This window comes from Rosa chinensis, chromosome 6, assembly GCF_002994745.2.
Source record: "Rosa chinensis cultivar Old Blush chromosome 6, RchiOBHm-V2, whole genome shotgun sequence".
Lineage (NCBI taxonomy): Eukaryota > Viridiplantae > Streptophyta > Magnoliopsida > Rosales > Rosaceae > Rosa > Rosa chinensis.
In genome coordinates, this window is record NC_037093.1 from 12,185,053 (window position 1) to 12,202,178 (window position 17,126).

At 39.5% G+C, this 17,126-nt stretch overlaps 1 protein-coding gene and 1 non-coding gene across 2 annotated transcripts; one reads left to right on the forward strand and one right to left on the reverse strand.

The window, feature by feature from the left end:
* Positions 1-10,551: 10,551 nt before the first annotated feature.
* Positions 10,552-11,894, reverse strand: LOC112172952 (ycf20-like protein). The gene is made up of 2 exons (XM_024310474.2): positions 11,741-11,894; positions 10,552-11,171 (listed from the first exon to the last, which is right to left on the reverse strand). Exon 2 carries the CDS (start codon positions 11,113-11,115, stop codon positions 10,648-10,650), a length of 468 nt encoding a protein of 155 aa, XP_024166242.1. The 5' UTR covers positions 11,116-11,171; positions 11,741-11,894; the 3' UTR covers positions 10,552-10,647.
* A 39-nt stretch (positions 11,895-11,933) lies between these two features.
* Positions 11,934-12,005, forward strand: TRNAC-GCA. Its single transcript has one exon. It is a non-coding gene; the product is annotated as a tRNA-Cys (tRNA).
* The last annotated feature ends 5,121 nt before the right edge of the window (positions 12,006-17,126 follow it).

A 17,126-nucleotide genomic window follows, 5' to 3' on the forward strand; every position in this document is an offset into this window, starting at 1 on the left:
TAGAAGACTAGGTTGAGAGAAATATTCTCCTAGGGTTTTTACCTGGGAGCTCTAATGTGAATGTTCGACTCACATTAAATTAATTATCAAAGACAATAGCGTCAAAAAATATAAAATAAAAGATATCAAATGGCTATAAACATGGACGAAAAAAAAAACTTTCCACTACTTTACATTGAGAAAATACTTTCCACTATTTCATATCTTCCCACACACATAGGATGTGTGCCCTGCTAGTGGACTAGGTTTTGAAGCTGTACAACATATAGTCTGGCTTGATGCTGTGCCAGAGTGCATAGTTGATGTAATCAACTTTGATCACAGGCATCTCCACTGAGGTAGCTCCAAATGAAATAGTCTCTCTTTGATTCAAAAAAAAAAAAAAGAAAAAAAAAAAGGAGGATGTGTGCCCTGCTACTTTGTGTATGTCTATATATATATATATATATATATATATATATATATATATATATATATATATATATACAGATCCTATCCAGAGTGGAGCTCCGCTTTGAAATTAACGTGTGAAGTTCGAGTTTTGGGTCACTTTTCGGTCTCATATCCATATCTTGACCGTTCAGTTTTTAGGTGCTAGTGTATAGATCATCTCTGCAAATTTTCAGCCAAATTGGTGATTGTTAAGGTATCTAACTCGCTTAAACCAATGGATGGACTGAATCTGTCAACCTGAACCGTACTAGCTTTAAGGCAATTATCAATGCGTTAATGATCATCATTTTGGCTGAAAATTTGCATAGACAATCTATACACTAATACCTAAAAACTGAACGGTCGAGATATGGATATGCGACCGAAAAGTAACCCAAAACTAGAACTTCACAAGTTAATTTCAGAGCAGAGCTCCGCTCTGGATAGGATCTGTATATATATATATATATATATATACAGATCCTAGTGTATAGATCATCTCTGCAAATTTTCAGCCAAATTGATGATCGGTAAGGTATCTAACTCGCTTAAACCAATGGACGGACTAAATCTGTCAACCTGAATAATACTAGATTTAAGGCAATTATTAATGTCTTAACGATCATCATTGTGACTGAAAATTTGCAGAGATGATCTATACACTAGTACCTAAAAACCGAACGGTCGAGATGTGGATATGTGACCGAAAAGTGACCTAAAACTCGAACTTCACACGTTAATTTTCAAAGCAGAGCTCCGCTCTGGATAGGATATATATATATATATATATATATATATATATATATATATATACAGTCCGTCTCAGGTGCGGACTGTACGGATTTCCTATTTTCGACCACTTTCCGGCCACATTTTTACATCTTAACCGTTCAGTTTTTAGGTCCTAGTGTATAGATCACCTCTGCAAAATTTCAGCCAATTTGGTGATCGTTAAGGCATCCAAAACTGCAATTTACCATTATAAATACGAACGGTTCCGGTTCGACAGATTCGGTCCGTTCGTGTAAAATGCAGTTTTGGATGCCTTAGCGATCACCAAATTGGCTGAAATTTTGTAGAGATGATCTATACACTAGGACCTAAAAACTGAACGGTTAAAATGTAAAAATGTGGCCGGAAAGTGGTCGAAACCAGGAAATCCGTACCGAAAATTCGGTACGGATGTCCGCACCTGAGAAAATTCCTATATATATATATATATATATATATGTAAAAGTAAAATTGAGATTGGAATTGGTATACTCATTTCATTTCATAGTCCCTTTTTATAGGGAGAGAAATATTACAACGGAAATATCAATTACAATGATGACATTAAATGCTTATTGATCCGTAATTGTGCTGATTGATGGTAATTGTTGATTCCTTGATTCCCTCTCCGTCAGTCGCTTTGACGAAGGCACATAATATGTTTTTCCTTTAACACTCCCCCTTGTGCCAAGTTAAAGACGAAATGGTGCATGAATTGTTGCCTCACTAAAAACCTTGCCAAGTAACAATAAAAATCTTGTGGAACAAAAAATACACCTTGGTCGAAGGAAAAGAGCACAACGCACCTTTTACATTTGAGAATGACATGTGTGTGTTAGACTTCCCCTGACGTCTACACCTCCCCCTGATCTTTATATTAATCAAGGGAGCTTGGAAAGTCTTCGCATTCCTATGCTTTTCACATGTTTCTCAAATGTGGCCTTAGGCAGTGATTTGGTGAATGTCCTCAGACCTTACTTGATTCACTTGAATCTTGAGGAGAGCCTGTTGTTACTGATTGTAGGAAAACTTTGGCGATATGTGTTTTGTATTATCACCCTTGATATATCCTAGCTTCATCTGTTCGATGCAAGCTGCATTGTCTTTATAAATGCAAGTAGGCTCTTCAGTGGTAGAACCAAAACCACTAGTCCCTTGAATATGTGTAATGATAGCTCTTAACCATACATACTCACGAACCACCTCATGTAGAGCAATGATCTCTGAGTGGTTCGAGGAGGTAGCCACAAGGGTTTGTTTGGTTGATCTCTAAGATATCGCCGTGTTCCCAATGGTAAATACATAACCAGTTTGGGAACGACCTTTATATGGGTCAGAGAGGTACCCAGCATCAGCAAAACCGATCAAAACATCATTTGGGGTTTTAGTGTAGTGAGTGGCGTTTTCGCCATCAACATTTCCTTTAGGGATTGCAGTTCCATCTGCGATCCCTCTTGTCTCTCTATAGGGAAAGAACAGTCCCAAGTCAATGGTTCCTTTTAGGTATCAGAAAATGTTCTTGATACCATTCCAGTGACGTTGCGTTGGCACTTAGCTAAATCTAGCTAACAAGTTCACTGAGAATGCAATGTCTGGTCGAGTACATTGGGCTAAGTACAATAATGCACCTATTGCACTTAGATAGGGAATTTCAGCTCCCAACACCTCTTCATCATCTTCCTTTTGACAAAATGGATCTTTCCTTGCTTCCAAACTTCGACAGATCATGGGAGTGCTAGCAGGATGCGCTTTGTCTATGTTAAATCGCCTGACTTTTGGACATACGCTTACTGGTGGATTAGTATTTTACAAACTCGGTATTCTAGTTCAAGGCCTAAACAGAATCGAGTTTTACCAAGATCTTTCATCTCAAATTCGGATTTCAAGTAGCTCGCGGTTGCTCTTATTTCATCAAGTGTACCTATTATGTTCATATCATCGACATATATAGCTACAATTGCAAATCCGAAACTTGTTTTCTTTATGAATACGCAGGGGCACAATTCATCGTTCTTATATCCCTTCCCAATCAAGTAGTCACTTAGACGGGTATACCACATCCGCTCGGATTGTTTCAATCCGTAAAGTGAGCGTTTCAACCTAATTGAAAACGCACTCCGTGGTTTAGAGTCACTTGACTTGGGTAATGTTAGGCCATCAGGTACTTTCATATATATCTCTGAATCAAGATCCCTATAGAGATATGCAATAACCACATCCATGAGCTGCATTTCCAGTCCATCAGAAACTACCAAGCTAATTAAGTAGCGAAACGTTATAACGTCTATTACGGGAGAGTATGTCTCCTCGTAGTCAATTCCAGGGCGTTGTGAGAAACCTTGCGCCACAAGGCAAGCCTTGTACCTCAAGACTTCATTCTTCTCATTACGCTTTTTGACAAAGACCCATATATGTCCTACAGGCTTTACACTTGGTGGGGTTAGCACTACCGGACCAAATACCTGTCTCTTTGTCAGAGAATCTAATTTTGCCTATTCTTTCCATTTAGGCCAATCTGCTCTTTGTTGACATTTTGCAACAGAGCATGGTTCGATATCATCGTGCTCTATGATTTCTTGAGCAACAGTGTATGCAAATACATCATCAATGTGTATGGAAGATCTTTCTATCAACACATACGCACTCTCGTAATCCATTGAGATTTCTTTGTTCTCTGGAATCATTTCAAACATCGGTGCGTCCTCCAGTATTGATTCATGAAAATAACTATAATCAGAGACAATCTCATGAGAGGGATTCTCTACATTGATGATTAATGGATCGGTTTGTGCCTTACTCGCCCTCTTCTTTCTTGGGTGAGTGTCAATCGAACCAAGTGGCCTCCCCCTCTTCCTTTGGGGAGCCACGGCCTCAACCACACCTCCACTAAGTGTGGTTGCAGTGCCTCTGTCTGCGGCACCGTGCCCTTTGTTGGGGACTTCTAACCTTGCAGGCACATTTGTAGCTGGTATATGTGATCTCGTCACTTTTGCAATATCAGTAAACGCATCAGGCATCGAATCTGCTACATTCTGAAGATCGATTATTCTTTTCACTTCAGTTTCACATTGTGAAGTGTGGGGATCAAAATGAGACAGAGTGGGGATAGACCACGACAATTCCTGTCGTTCCCTTAGAAAATCATTTTTCCTATCTCCCCCTAATGACGGGAAGACTGTCTCATCAAAGTGACAATCCGCAAATCTAGCAGTAAAGAGATCGCCTATCAAGGGTTCCAAGTAGCGGATAGTTGTTGGGGATTCGTATCCAACATAAATACTTAATCGTCTTTTAAGACCCATTTTGATGCGTTGTGGGGGCGCAATAGGCACATATACTGCGCAACCAAATATTCGTAAGTGTGAAATGTCAAGCTCATATCTAGTTACCAACTGGTATGCAGAAAATGGTTGGCTAGCAGTGAGTCTGAAACAAATAAGTAAAGTTGCGTGCAATATTGCATAACCTCATGCAGATATAGGCAGGTTGGTGCACATAACCAATGCCCTAGCCACCATCTGTAGCTTTTTTATGGTGGCTTATGTGAGACCATTTTGTGTATGCACATGGGGTACATGATGCTCTACATCGATCCCAATAGACATGCAATATTCATCAAATGCTTTTTATGTAAACTCTCAAGCATTATCAAGCCTTATAAACTTGATAGGGTGATCAGAGTGGTGAGCCCTTAAACGTATAATCTGTGCTAGGAGTTTTGCAAATGTAACATTTCTTGTGGACAAGAAAGTGACATGTGACCAACGTGTCAAAGCATCCACCAGAACCATAAGGTACTTGAATGGTCTGCGTGCTGGATGGATAGGTCCACAGATATCTCCTTGTATCCTTTGTAAGAATGAAATGTTTTGTTTTGTGTCTTTAGCATAGGAAGGTCTCGATCCTTTTTTTGCTAAAGAACAGGCTTTGCAAAACGAGTGATGTGCCTTTGAAATAGTCAATGAGGCATAATGGGAGGGAGGTAGTGCTTCTGGTACTTCAGAAGGTAATGGCTGCATTTGAGCATTACTAGGACTGACACCTTGTAGTGTGGCAGATTTTTCTCCTATTTTATTTTTCACTCGAAAGAAGGGATGTCCGGCCATGTGAGTTCTTTAAAATACGGATTATCATGTCACGACCGGGGTGCCCTAGGCGGTCATGCCAAAGCCTGTATGAGTCAGTGTCCCACATTTCATTATTGGTGACAGCATAGGATTCAATGATCCGAATCTTAGTGAGGTACAATCCACTAGATTGACTCATAAGTTTCTCTAAAATGTGTTTCCTTCCACATTCATTAGAGGTAATGTAAAGGTATTCGGTTCCATTCTCACAATGTGTATTTACATGATAACCGTTGGCATGAATATCTCTGAAACATGACAAGGTTCGATTAGCTCTTGGTGCATACAGAGCGTCTTTGACTTTAAATATATCTCATATTCTTTAGAGTATTTCTATTTGCGTAGAATGGTATTCTTTTCATTCTAATAATTTTTTTTTCTAGATGTATTTTTTTACATCTTTATAGTGCTATTTCGAACCATATAAATCTGTATAGTAAATAAAAGTCGAACGAATTCATTGCTTCAGAATAAGATCCGAAATTTATTAACAAGCCATCTATAATCAAATCAAATTTTTGTTCAAGAATCTAATTTATGAACTCTTTCCTATTTGACTGAAAGGTTCTTCGGTGCCCTTTGCACCTTGTTTCCATGACCACTAGTGCCAGCACCACCATCTCTGCGCCGTACATTGGGAGGGCCTCCACGGCCCATTCCACGTGGTGCATTATTGCCACGTGGGTAGGGATCAGCACGTCTAACCCCCTTTGCATTGAGGTTCTGTCCACCTTGCACTTTGTCATAATTAGCCTCAGGAATATTCTTTATCCCAATAGGCCCGGTCATTGTTGCTCAAAAGAACCTCATTATGCCTTTCAGCCACTTGCAGTAGGTTGATCAGCTTATTGAAGGTTGTAATTTTTTTGTTGTCATATTTCAGCCTATACTGGTTCGCTAGTATAAGTGCTGAAGTAGGAAAAGTGGAAAGAGTCTTCTGGATCATATTATCTTCTGTGAGTTCCTTTCCACAGAAATGGAGACGTGCCTTGAGACGCAACATGTCCTTGTTGAAGTCATGGACCATTTTGTAGTCAAGCAAGCGGATTTCATTCCACTGAACGATCAGTTCTGGGAGCAAGGTGTCATGAATATTCCCAAAACGTCCCTTAAGGGAATCCCACAGTTCTTTGGGTGTCTTCAACTGAAGGTACTCCAAGCGTAGGCTGGGATCAATATGTCGCCTCAGAAACATTAAGGCATTTACTTTCACCTTATTAGATGGTATATCGTCTTTGGGGTTGGTAATGGTGGCAGGATAGTCTTTTGCCACAAAGGCAGTTTCTACATCGGATGGGCGTCCAAAAAACTGCCTTTGGACTCAGATCAACGCCCAGCCTCGCCTCTCGTCCCAACTCAAGTCCTTCTGAGTCCAAAAAACATCCACGTAATTATTTTCCAAAAATATGAATTAGATTTCAAAACCAAGATTCGTAATTGTCACATTTTTTCGATGCTATGTGAAAATGCTTTATCACGGTAAGTATGTATTCATAATGCGCATGAATTTTCATTATCATGGCAAAACGTAATTTTTGTATAGCATTCTAAGTAAGGAATAATCATAGCACGTAATAAAGAATAAAACATAGCACATATAAAAATAAATTATGTGGCATGCTCAAATTGCACAAATATACAACAAAATATATGCTACATACATCATGCGTAAACATAAAATATAAACAATAGCATAATATAAAAACATGCTTAGGAATAATTATATAAGCGTAAATAAAATAAAACATGCTCAAAATTTCATAATAAAGCATAAACAATAAAGTATATAATCATGCTTAAAGATAATCATATAAAACATAAATTAATGTAACAAGGCATGCTTAAAAAGATCAATATTATCTAACTAAACATGCTCAAAAGTTCTAATTATAAACAATTAAATATACCATAGTATGAAATTAAATAAATAAAAGAAAACATACTTGGTTTCGAGCAAATAAAACAATCCTAGCACACGCGCGTGTTGATGCAGGCGTGCGTAGTGATGTTTTTGGGCTTCAGAAAAATTGGGCCGCTTCATCTCTCTTTTCAGCGCAATAGGCCACGGGCCTTCTTTTTTTTCTGGCCTGTTTTTTCTTTTGTTTTTCTTTTCTGGGCGGCAGAGCCTCCTTCCTTTTCTTTTTTTTTTGGGCCGGGTCACCCTTTTTCCTTTTTTTTTTTTTTTTTTTTCTGCGTCTTCTTCTTCTAGTCTGCAGCGACTGTTGATCTGGGCGAGGGGCCTCCCAAGGCTGGGCAGCGATTGGGCTGCTGGCTGTGACTGGGCAGCAGTGTGTGCAGGTGGGAGGCGCGCGCGCAGAGGAGGAAGGCCGATCTGGACGGGAAGCAAGCGCGGGGGCTGGAGGCCAGGAACTGATCTCTGCACCAAGGATGAGAGGCGAGGCTGGGCGTTGATCTGGCTTTGTCGAGTTGTGAGAACACCGGCGGCGAGAATGAAGGAGAGGATGAAGGTGACAAAGCCGGGGAAGAGGCGGAAGAAATTTTCAAAGGCTGGAGGTGAGATTTTTTTTTTTAAGGGGTTTGGGGTTTTTTTCTTCTTGGCTATTCACTCTGAGCGTGCTGATAACGTGTAAAAATAAAATTGAGATTGGAAATAGTCTACTCATTTCATTTCATAGTCACTTTATATATGGAGAGAATTACAATGGAAATATCAATTACAATGATGACATTAAATGCTGATTGATCCGTAATTGTGTTGATTGATGGTAATTGCTGATTCCTTGATTCCCTCTCCGTCAGTCGCTTTGACAAAGACACATAATATGTTTTTCCTTTAACAATACACACACACACACACGGAGGCGTTCCAAAGAGGACGTCCGCACTTTCGCTAAAGTGCGGATGACGCTGCTGCAGCTCGGCTCGGGGCTCGACGGAGCGGCGGGGGTTGCTGGAAGGACGCCAAGGGTCTGGCGGAGTGGTCTGCAGTCGATGGAGTCGTCGGCGACGTCGTTGCAGCGCTGCCCAGAATATCTGCAGTTGTAGGTCGGGTTGCTGCCCAGAACCTGCAACCCTGACCTCGAACGCTACCCAGAACAGTCCGAGATGCCTCCAGCCTCCCTCCTGCAAGCCGCGTGCCGCCTAGAAATCCTCCGCTGCGTCGCCGTCCGCACTTTAGCGAAGTGCGGACGTCCGCTTTGGAACGGGCTTGTGTGTGTGTGTGTGTGTATATACATACACATACTTGACGAAGACACATAATATGTTTTTCCTTTAACAATATATATATATATATATATATATATATATATATATATATATATATATAAAAGGAGTCAGAAGAAAATTACAAGCACAAAATAAACTATTTTCCCTTTTATGTTTCAAATTCTAATCTTCAACTTGCCAACTCCATTATCAGACCAGAAAAACAAAACGTGCCAACTCCAGTACTCCACTAGTCCCAACGCTATTTAGTGCACATCACCTCATGAAAACAACTGAAGCCACTACTCTACTCTTCATCTTATGGCTTTAGTGCTAAGAGTCTTAGGTTTGGAAGCGGTGGTAATGATGATGGTTATGGTATCTCCAGGGTCCAATTCACCGGTACACAAGGTATACAGTAATAAGAAGGAAAACTCTTGTGTAATATTGCAATAAAGACACCCCGGACTCTAATAAGCTGTAGTTTACTTCGAGACTCAAATTAGTGCAATGTATCAATTTACTGTTACATTTGATGTTTAATAATTTATTTACTACAATTAGAATGTGATTCACACTTCAAACCGAGTATATCGGACTGAGGTGTGACAGGCCAACAGTCGAATGGCCAAAAATCACTATGATCATAGGACTGACTATTATAAAGTAATATGAAAATCACACTCGATATCAACTTCAATCATTTTCCGCCCCCACGATCTTTGTAAACTCATAAACTATTGGGCTACAATCATTTTCAGCTATATTTTCCAAAGCTGGCACGTTCAACAAGTCAACAACAGCCCTCTCCTTTTTCTTTCAGTGCATTATCTCTGGCATTTCTAAGAACAGTTTGTGTGCAAGGGTCGTACTCTTCCCCAACCTCCACTGGGTTTTCCTCTGATATCAAAATCCAGATGGGGTTTTATCCGCACTGACATTTTCAGCCCCTAAAGTATCAGCTATTTCGCTGCAGAGCGAGCCAAAGCAGCTGGAAATATGGATATTTGACCATCCCACTCTTCTTTTAGATATGCATCTTTACTCTGCCTAGTGACTCTGCATCTGCATTACTCTTTCAAAGCTAACCATCTTCCCCTAAGGATTCACAAACACCAATCCCTTAAAAGTCACAAAAAATGGAAAGTTACTATATTATATCCACGACTGATCACAATTATCTCGCAACTCTACAAAAGCATAAGTGAGCAACGACCGTGTTAACCCAACAAAGAAGATGACTAAAACTGATATAGGAAAGATGCTATCAAAGTGCAGATGACAAACGGCTTCAAAGTATTAAGGCCTGAGAAGTGAGAATCACCTTAGGCTCGAGGGAAGTATCAGAAGTTTTGCGCAAAGAAACCCCTACTTGGGACCAGCAACTTCAATTTGCTACAAATACAGATGGAAAACTGACTAAAAACACCCAATGTGAACTAGACCAGCATGACTACGAAGAACAAAACCATCAGACTAATATCATGACATACACAGATGATCACAATTATGTCCTATGAAAATGGCAGCAGCCAACGTATTAGCGACACATGACAGTAGTAGTAGTGAAAGAAGTGTCAAAGTGCAGACAGTAGCCTCACGAAATCTTGTTTCAAAATAATAAGGCCTGAGAAACACCTTTTATAATTTATATCAAGGGAAGTAACATGCAGAAGGTTTGCCCAAACACACACTATTGAACTTGACAAGAAGACTACAAAGAACAAAGCAGCTGCAGCTTGTTTAGAAAAAAAGAGCATACCGTATGAAACTTCACAAATTGCTCAGTCGCCGGATCTTACATGGAAAATCATACAACACATTTATTCAAGTAGCAAAATGAATCAGTAATGATGCTTGTAACCCTTAGTTGGAGGACTCTATAACAAGGATACTTGAATTACTGAAGATCCAGTGAATGTAATCAAGATGTAGTCATGAAATCCTGTTTAAGTGTCTCTGGAACACAAAGAAAGGTTCTTCAACATACAACTGAAATGCATATTTACATATAGTAAAACAATAAATAAATAGATGAAACTGCGTATAATTCAAAAATGCATCTTTTAATCTAAATATCAATATAAACAGAGAATGGAGAACTTTACATAGCCAAAAAGGTCCTCGTCAATACCATTTTTATATGGCACTAACTGGCAAGCTTAAAAGCATCTATGAACAGACCATAAGTGAATCCCATTTTGAAATTGTTGAGAAGAGCAACGGGGAATGTTACTTTTGGTCTGCTGTAATAAAATTTGGTTACATATTCTGTCAGGAGAACACACACAACTGCAGCAATAACATCATTGACTCCTAAAGCTCCAAATGACAGAGATATTGTTTGGGCAACATAAAACCCACCCAACAAAGATATTCCCCCAAAGAGAGCCCTACGAGATGGACTTCGAAAGTAGTTCCTCGAGAGCTCTGGCACGGTTCTGATTATATCAACTAGTCTGCGGGACCCTCCATTCTCTTGCACAGCCCGGACACGAAGAAACCCAGGTGAGGATCTCAAAGTGAAAACTCCATATTTCATGTGCGAAACTCTGCTTTGAGGACTCAATCCAAATTTATGGAGGCCTGTTGATGGCAAACTAAACGAACAAGCCATTGGTATATTCAACACGAGACTCTGCTACTGAAATTAACAAAAGTGCCTGCCAATCCCTGGAAAAAAAGAAACCAAAGTAACACTTCTCAACAAGGTAGCAGGCAGAAACATAAGAAAGACATATAAGTGGGGAAAATGAGATTACACCATTTCAGAGAGCAAAAAGAGTATGTTTGAGACAATAGCACAGCTAAAAGGTGATACAAACAACCCCATTCAGAATAGAGAAGCATAAAATTTATGTTTCCAGATGCAAGTAAAAAATCCAATAAAAAGTATCTACCTTTTCAAATGAAACAAAAACTTCAACCAATCTCATAAATTCATCTGGATCCTTCAGTTTCTAGTTCTTCATATAAACAACAAAAACATGCCACAACCATATTCAAACTCCATCTCTTTGTCAACTGGGTGTGTTGAATTAATTAACTAAACATGCAGCAACAAAATTAAAATTACAGAAGCATGCTAAAGTACCCAAATGCCAAAAAGTAGACATCTTTGACTCCCTAATGTAAAAACTCAGGGGTTCCGCAAATCTAAACCTCAGTTTAGTGGCAGTGCATTGGGTTTGGATGAGACTCAAAAATCCAAACTTGGTTGACGTTGAGCTAAATCTACTTACCAGACGGGAACGCCTCAACGAAATGGAAAGGCTGAGGGAGCTCAAAATGAGCCGCTGGTCGCTCAAAGCCTACGTCCAATTCGGATTCTTTGTTTGTCTCTGTGGACAATGGAGACCCTCTGCCTCAATTGTAAATTTCTCTGTTGCATTAGTTTATAGTCTAATTCTGTGAAACTGGGTATCCGATCAAATTGGGTCCATAGCTCAGTGGTAGAGCATTTGACTGCAGATCAAGAGGTCACCGGTTCGAACCCGGTTGGGCCCTATTATATTTTTTTTTTTTTATTTTACATCTTTTCGTAAGAAAAATTGGAATAACATCTCTATTTTTTCCTAATTCCTTTTTTAATCTGGTCTTTGTTCTCTGACTTCTCTCATATCATTTTCACAAGAAATAATTGCAATACTGTTTTTTTTCTAATTCCTTTTCTATGCGACACTGACAAGAAAATTTGTTTGAAAAAAAAAAGCATTTATCTTGCATTTTGGGTTTTCGACGACATTATTCAGAGCTTAATTATTATATTCTTGGCTGTTCTCAGCCAGAGGTAACGTGGAAGGTTCGGCTCTTTCTCTTTTTAAAAGTTTCCTTCTTCTTCTTTGTTGCAAACCATTTTATTTTTGCGTTGCATGATGACATCGAGGATCTTGGTGGCAAGTAGCTCTTCTCCTTGGCATGCAACATCCTAAGGTTGATTATTGGCAACAACAATCTTGGAAACTTCCACCTGGATTTTCTTATGACAATGCATTGCCCAATGGACGAGGTTAATTCTTTTAGGTTTTCGTTAGTGTAGTCACGTTTGGGGATTTGCTGTTAGAGTTGTAGAAGGTGGCAGCTGCTTATGGAACACAACTAAATCGATCTGCTAGGATTTCTTGTTGTTTTTCGGCCCTAGGTTGGTCCTCCAACGATGGTCGGTGTTAATCAACGTTAATTGTTGGAATTTTATTGTACGCCTTCTTTTACAGCATAATCAAAGTTGCAGAAGTTCCTGACGACGATTGTTACTCAGTGTAAACGACACACCATGCTAGGGTTTTCTTTAGATTAGGCATGGGAGATCGATCTGTTTTTGGGCATAAATCATTTGGGTTCATGCTTGGGAGCACACTCTTTACACCAAGAAGAACATTCAAGGTGATATTTTAATCGTGTGCTTATATGTGGATGACTTAATAGTTACTGGAAGTAATGCTGGAATGTGTGATGATTTTAAGATGAATATGTCACAAAAGTTTGGGATGGCAAATTTGGGTTTGCTTCATTTCTTTCTCGGAATTGAAGTTAAACAAAGTAGACGGTGATAATTACATTTCTCAAAAGAGATATACTGCAGAATTGTTGGCTAGATTCAGGCATGAGAATGCCAAATCAATTGGAACTCCAATTGAAGTTGGTGTAAAAGTGGGAAAAATTGATGGTTGGTGGTCTCATGTTTTTAACTACAACAAGACCAGACTTGGCATTTGTTGTTAGCTTCCTTAACCGCTTGATGGAGACACCGAAAGATATTTATTGGGAATTTGAAAAGAGAAATTTGAGATATGTTCATGGCACTGTTAATTATGAACTTCACTACTGCTCTGTGAAAAATTAGAATTTGATTGGTTATAGTGATATTGATTAGGTAGGAAGGGTTGATGATTAATTACAAGAGTACTTCTGGTTATGTTTTTAGTATGGGTTGAAGTGCAGTGTCATGGTCGTCAAGGAAGCAGCCAGTCGTGGCTCTCTCAACTATAGAATCTGAGTATATTTCTCTTGCTTCATCAGGTTCTCAGGCTAGGTGGCTGAGATATGTAATTGAAGAATTGAACCAAACACAAGTAAGGCCTACAAAGTTATTTTGTGATGACAAATTATTTGTATATCCAAGAATCCCATGTTTCACAGCAAAAGTAAGCACATCTAGATCAAGTGCCATTTTATTAGAGAGATAATTGATGGAAAAAGAAGTTGAAGTTCAATTTTGCAAGTCTCAAGATCAGTTAGCAGACCTATATATTCACCAAACCCTTGAAGAAGGATCTTTTCGTGAAGAGGAGGACTCTCATTTGATCAAAAACTTCTAGGAGATAGAACTCTTAGTAGGAATAAAGAGTCGTTACTTCTCTTAATTTGGAAGTCGACTTCTTAATACGAGAGGAAATATATGAAAGACTAGAGAAAGAAAAGTATTGAAGCGATGAAACTACTTTCAATTGCTTGATTAATTTGTTCAACTATTCCGGTTTATATACAAAGATGATTTCCTAAAATAGAAAATTAAAAATAACAAGTGAATTTAAACCATAAATGATAAATGGTTTAAATTGTTTAATTATTATAAACCTTAAACTTTGAACAATTGAACGGTTTTGAACCTCAAAGTTTTAATGGTTTTGAATTTATTAAATAATATAATATGGTATGTATTAATATCATATTATCTTACGTAGGATATCCTCCTGGATCATGGCTCCCCCATTTTGGAACCTTGAGCTCCTGCTCAAGTTATCTTGAGATGAGGAAACTTTGTAGCTTTCTTGGCCCGAATGTACCACTTAGATTTGCTGGGAAGTTGACATTTTCTACATATGTGGAAATACTCATACTTTCCATTTTGTGTTTCTTCTATAAGATGCAATCCTCCTACAAAGGATCTTCTCGTTCAATCTTCAAGTCATCAACTGATGGGAGACGAGTGCCTTTGTTGGAATCATTGTCATCATCATCATCCAAGAGAGATGGTTTGAACAACTTCAAGTTCTCGACATTAATAACCGAATATATGTGCATGTGTCACACCCTTGAAGGTGCAAGGGGTAAAAGCACCGAGGTTAAGGCATGTCTTGCGCCTACCTCGAGTGTCAAAGGGCAGCAAGGGTTGTCCAAGGAAGACAAGGCAACGAAGTCCAGTGTTCGAGTGTGCAAGCCTCGCTAGCCAAGCATGTAGGCAGCGGGCAAAGCCAACATTGGCCCGTCAGCAGGAAAGGAGGGAGACTCGAGGGTTAACCTCGCTAAGCACTGAGAGCAAGCCCATGCATTGAGAGTAGGCAATGCATGGCCTGTGCGAGGGACTGCCAAGGGCAGCGCACAGCGAGGGGCGAGGATGGCATGCTAACAAGCAAGCAAGCAAGCTGCAAGTGCGTGACGCAAGCGCGAGCAAGCAAGCTGATGCAAGCGGCAGTTAGCATAGGTTATTAGCTCCTATCCAAAGGAAGTTGGAGGAGGTTGCCTTGAGTAACTCCCCTTTGGATAAACCTAGGTGGTTGGGGTTGTCAACCACAAGATCGACAAGTTAAGCGATCTTATCCCTAGGCTGTTGGGGGTTGTCAACCGTAAGAGAAAATCGTGGGGTGCTCGACACACGTACCTAAGGAAGTTGGGGTTATCAACTTCCGAGGGTTGGCTGCCCTCTATAAATAGCCAAGTGTGTTGAGACTCTAAACACATCCAATAGGGAGTGTATTGTGGAGATCCAACACGAGTTCTTTTTGTTAAGTGTGAGTTAATAAAGGGTTGGGGTTTCCCCGTATTTTGTGTGTCTTGTTGATTGAAACATTCATCCAAACATTGGTGTCCACTTTGAGTGTTGGGTGGCAACGAAACACTTGAGTGATAAGCACATTTTACTCTGAGGTGTGCTAAGCTGGTCTTGTTGTCATATGGGGGGCAGCAAGGCGCCATCACGGACTTGAGGGAAGTGAAAAAAATTTCCTACTCGAGAATGTGTCCGTGATAGCATGTATGGTGGTAGTTCAAGCTTAAAGGCATTATCACCAATTTGTTTGATGATCTTGAATGGTCCATATAACGGATAGGTTTGAGCTTCATTTCTTCTCCAGTTAACCATTCTTTTCCCAGGTGTAACCATACTAAGTCACCTTCCTTAAAGGTACATGGCACACGATGCCTGTCATGATGGGCTTTATATCGCTGCTGTGATCGTTGCAATTATGCCTCGACCTCCTTGTGAATCTTACCAACTCATTTGAGAAATTTTTGTGCTCGCACATATTCTTCTTCTTCCTTTCTAGCTATTAGTTGATCGCTTGTAGTGAATGCCAAATCAAAAGGACTTTGAGGTAAGTAGCCCAAACAAACCTCGAAAGGAGATTTCAGTGTAGAACCATAAATTGCTCGATTAAAAGCAAATTGCAAGTAACGGAGACTTTCATCCCAAGTTTTTGGATGCTTAGAATTATAACCCCTTAATAAATACACCATACTCTGATTCACAACCTCTACTTGTCCATCAGTTTGTGGATGAAAAGCAGTGCTTCGTTTTAACCCTGTATCCATCATTTCCCATAAAGACCTCCAGAAGTGCCCTAAAAATCGACTATCTCTATCCGATATAATCGATGTTGGGAGGCCAAAGTATTTCCAAACATGTTGGGAAAACAACACAGCTGCAATTTCTCCTGTGATAGTCTTCATGCATGGAATGAGGATCACCATTTTGCTGAATCAATCTACTATAACAAATAAGTAGTCTAATCCAGACTTCGTCTTAGATAATCCACCAAGAAAATCCATTGAAATGCTCTCCCAAGGTTGGCTAGGTATTGGTAGTGGAATATACAGTCCTAACTTCCTATTAGAAGGCTTCGATGTGTTGCACAAAACACAACCTCGAATGTATCTTGAAACATCGAGATGCATCTTTGGCCAATAGACATAACGACGAAGATTCAATAAAATCTTCTCTACCCCAAAATGTCTTGCTGCTTCGGAAGTATGAGCTTCTCAAATCCACTGCAATATATCATTGTCTTTTGGGATGCGTAATTGTGCTCTTATGTACATTAGTCCGTCCTTTAGTTGAAACTCACTAGTCTTTCCTTGTTGCAACTTTCCATAACCTAAGCTAAAATCTGAATCTGTCTTATACCTTTTTGCGTACTCCGAAGGAATTATAGGTTGGATCTGCATAGCCACCAATAATGCTGAAAATGGTGTAGGGGTTGAGATAACATATGCCAACTTATTAGTCATTCCCTTCTTGTACTTAAATCACAATATTGCATTTTTGTAGCTAAGACATCCATTTCATATGCTAAGCTTGCTATAACTTAAACTGTATAGTTAGATACTAAAGAGGTTTATGATATGAATGAATCACGACTTCTTTCCCTAACAAGTAAGCTCTCCAATGTTTTACTGCTTGATGCAGTGCATAAAGCTCCTTGTCATAAGTTGGATAGTTCAGAACTGGTCCACTAAACATCTCATAATGGTATGCAATTGGTTTGCCATCCTGAAATAATACGGCTCCCATTCCGTAGTTAGATGCATCTGCTTCCACTTCAAATGCTTTCTATAGATTTGGAAATGCTAACACTGGGGCCTCAGTAATCTTCTGTTTCAACAACATGAAAGATTCTTCATGTTTGTTTG

Bases quoted from the DNA above. Each gene is read 5' to 3' on its own strand.
- LOC112172952 (XM_024310474.2), bottom strand. From the start codon at position 11,115: ATGGCTTGTTCGTTTAGTTTGCCATCAACAGGCCTCCATAAATTTGGA.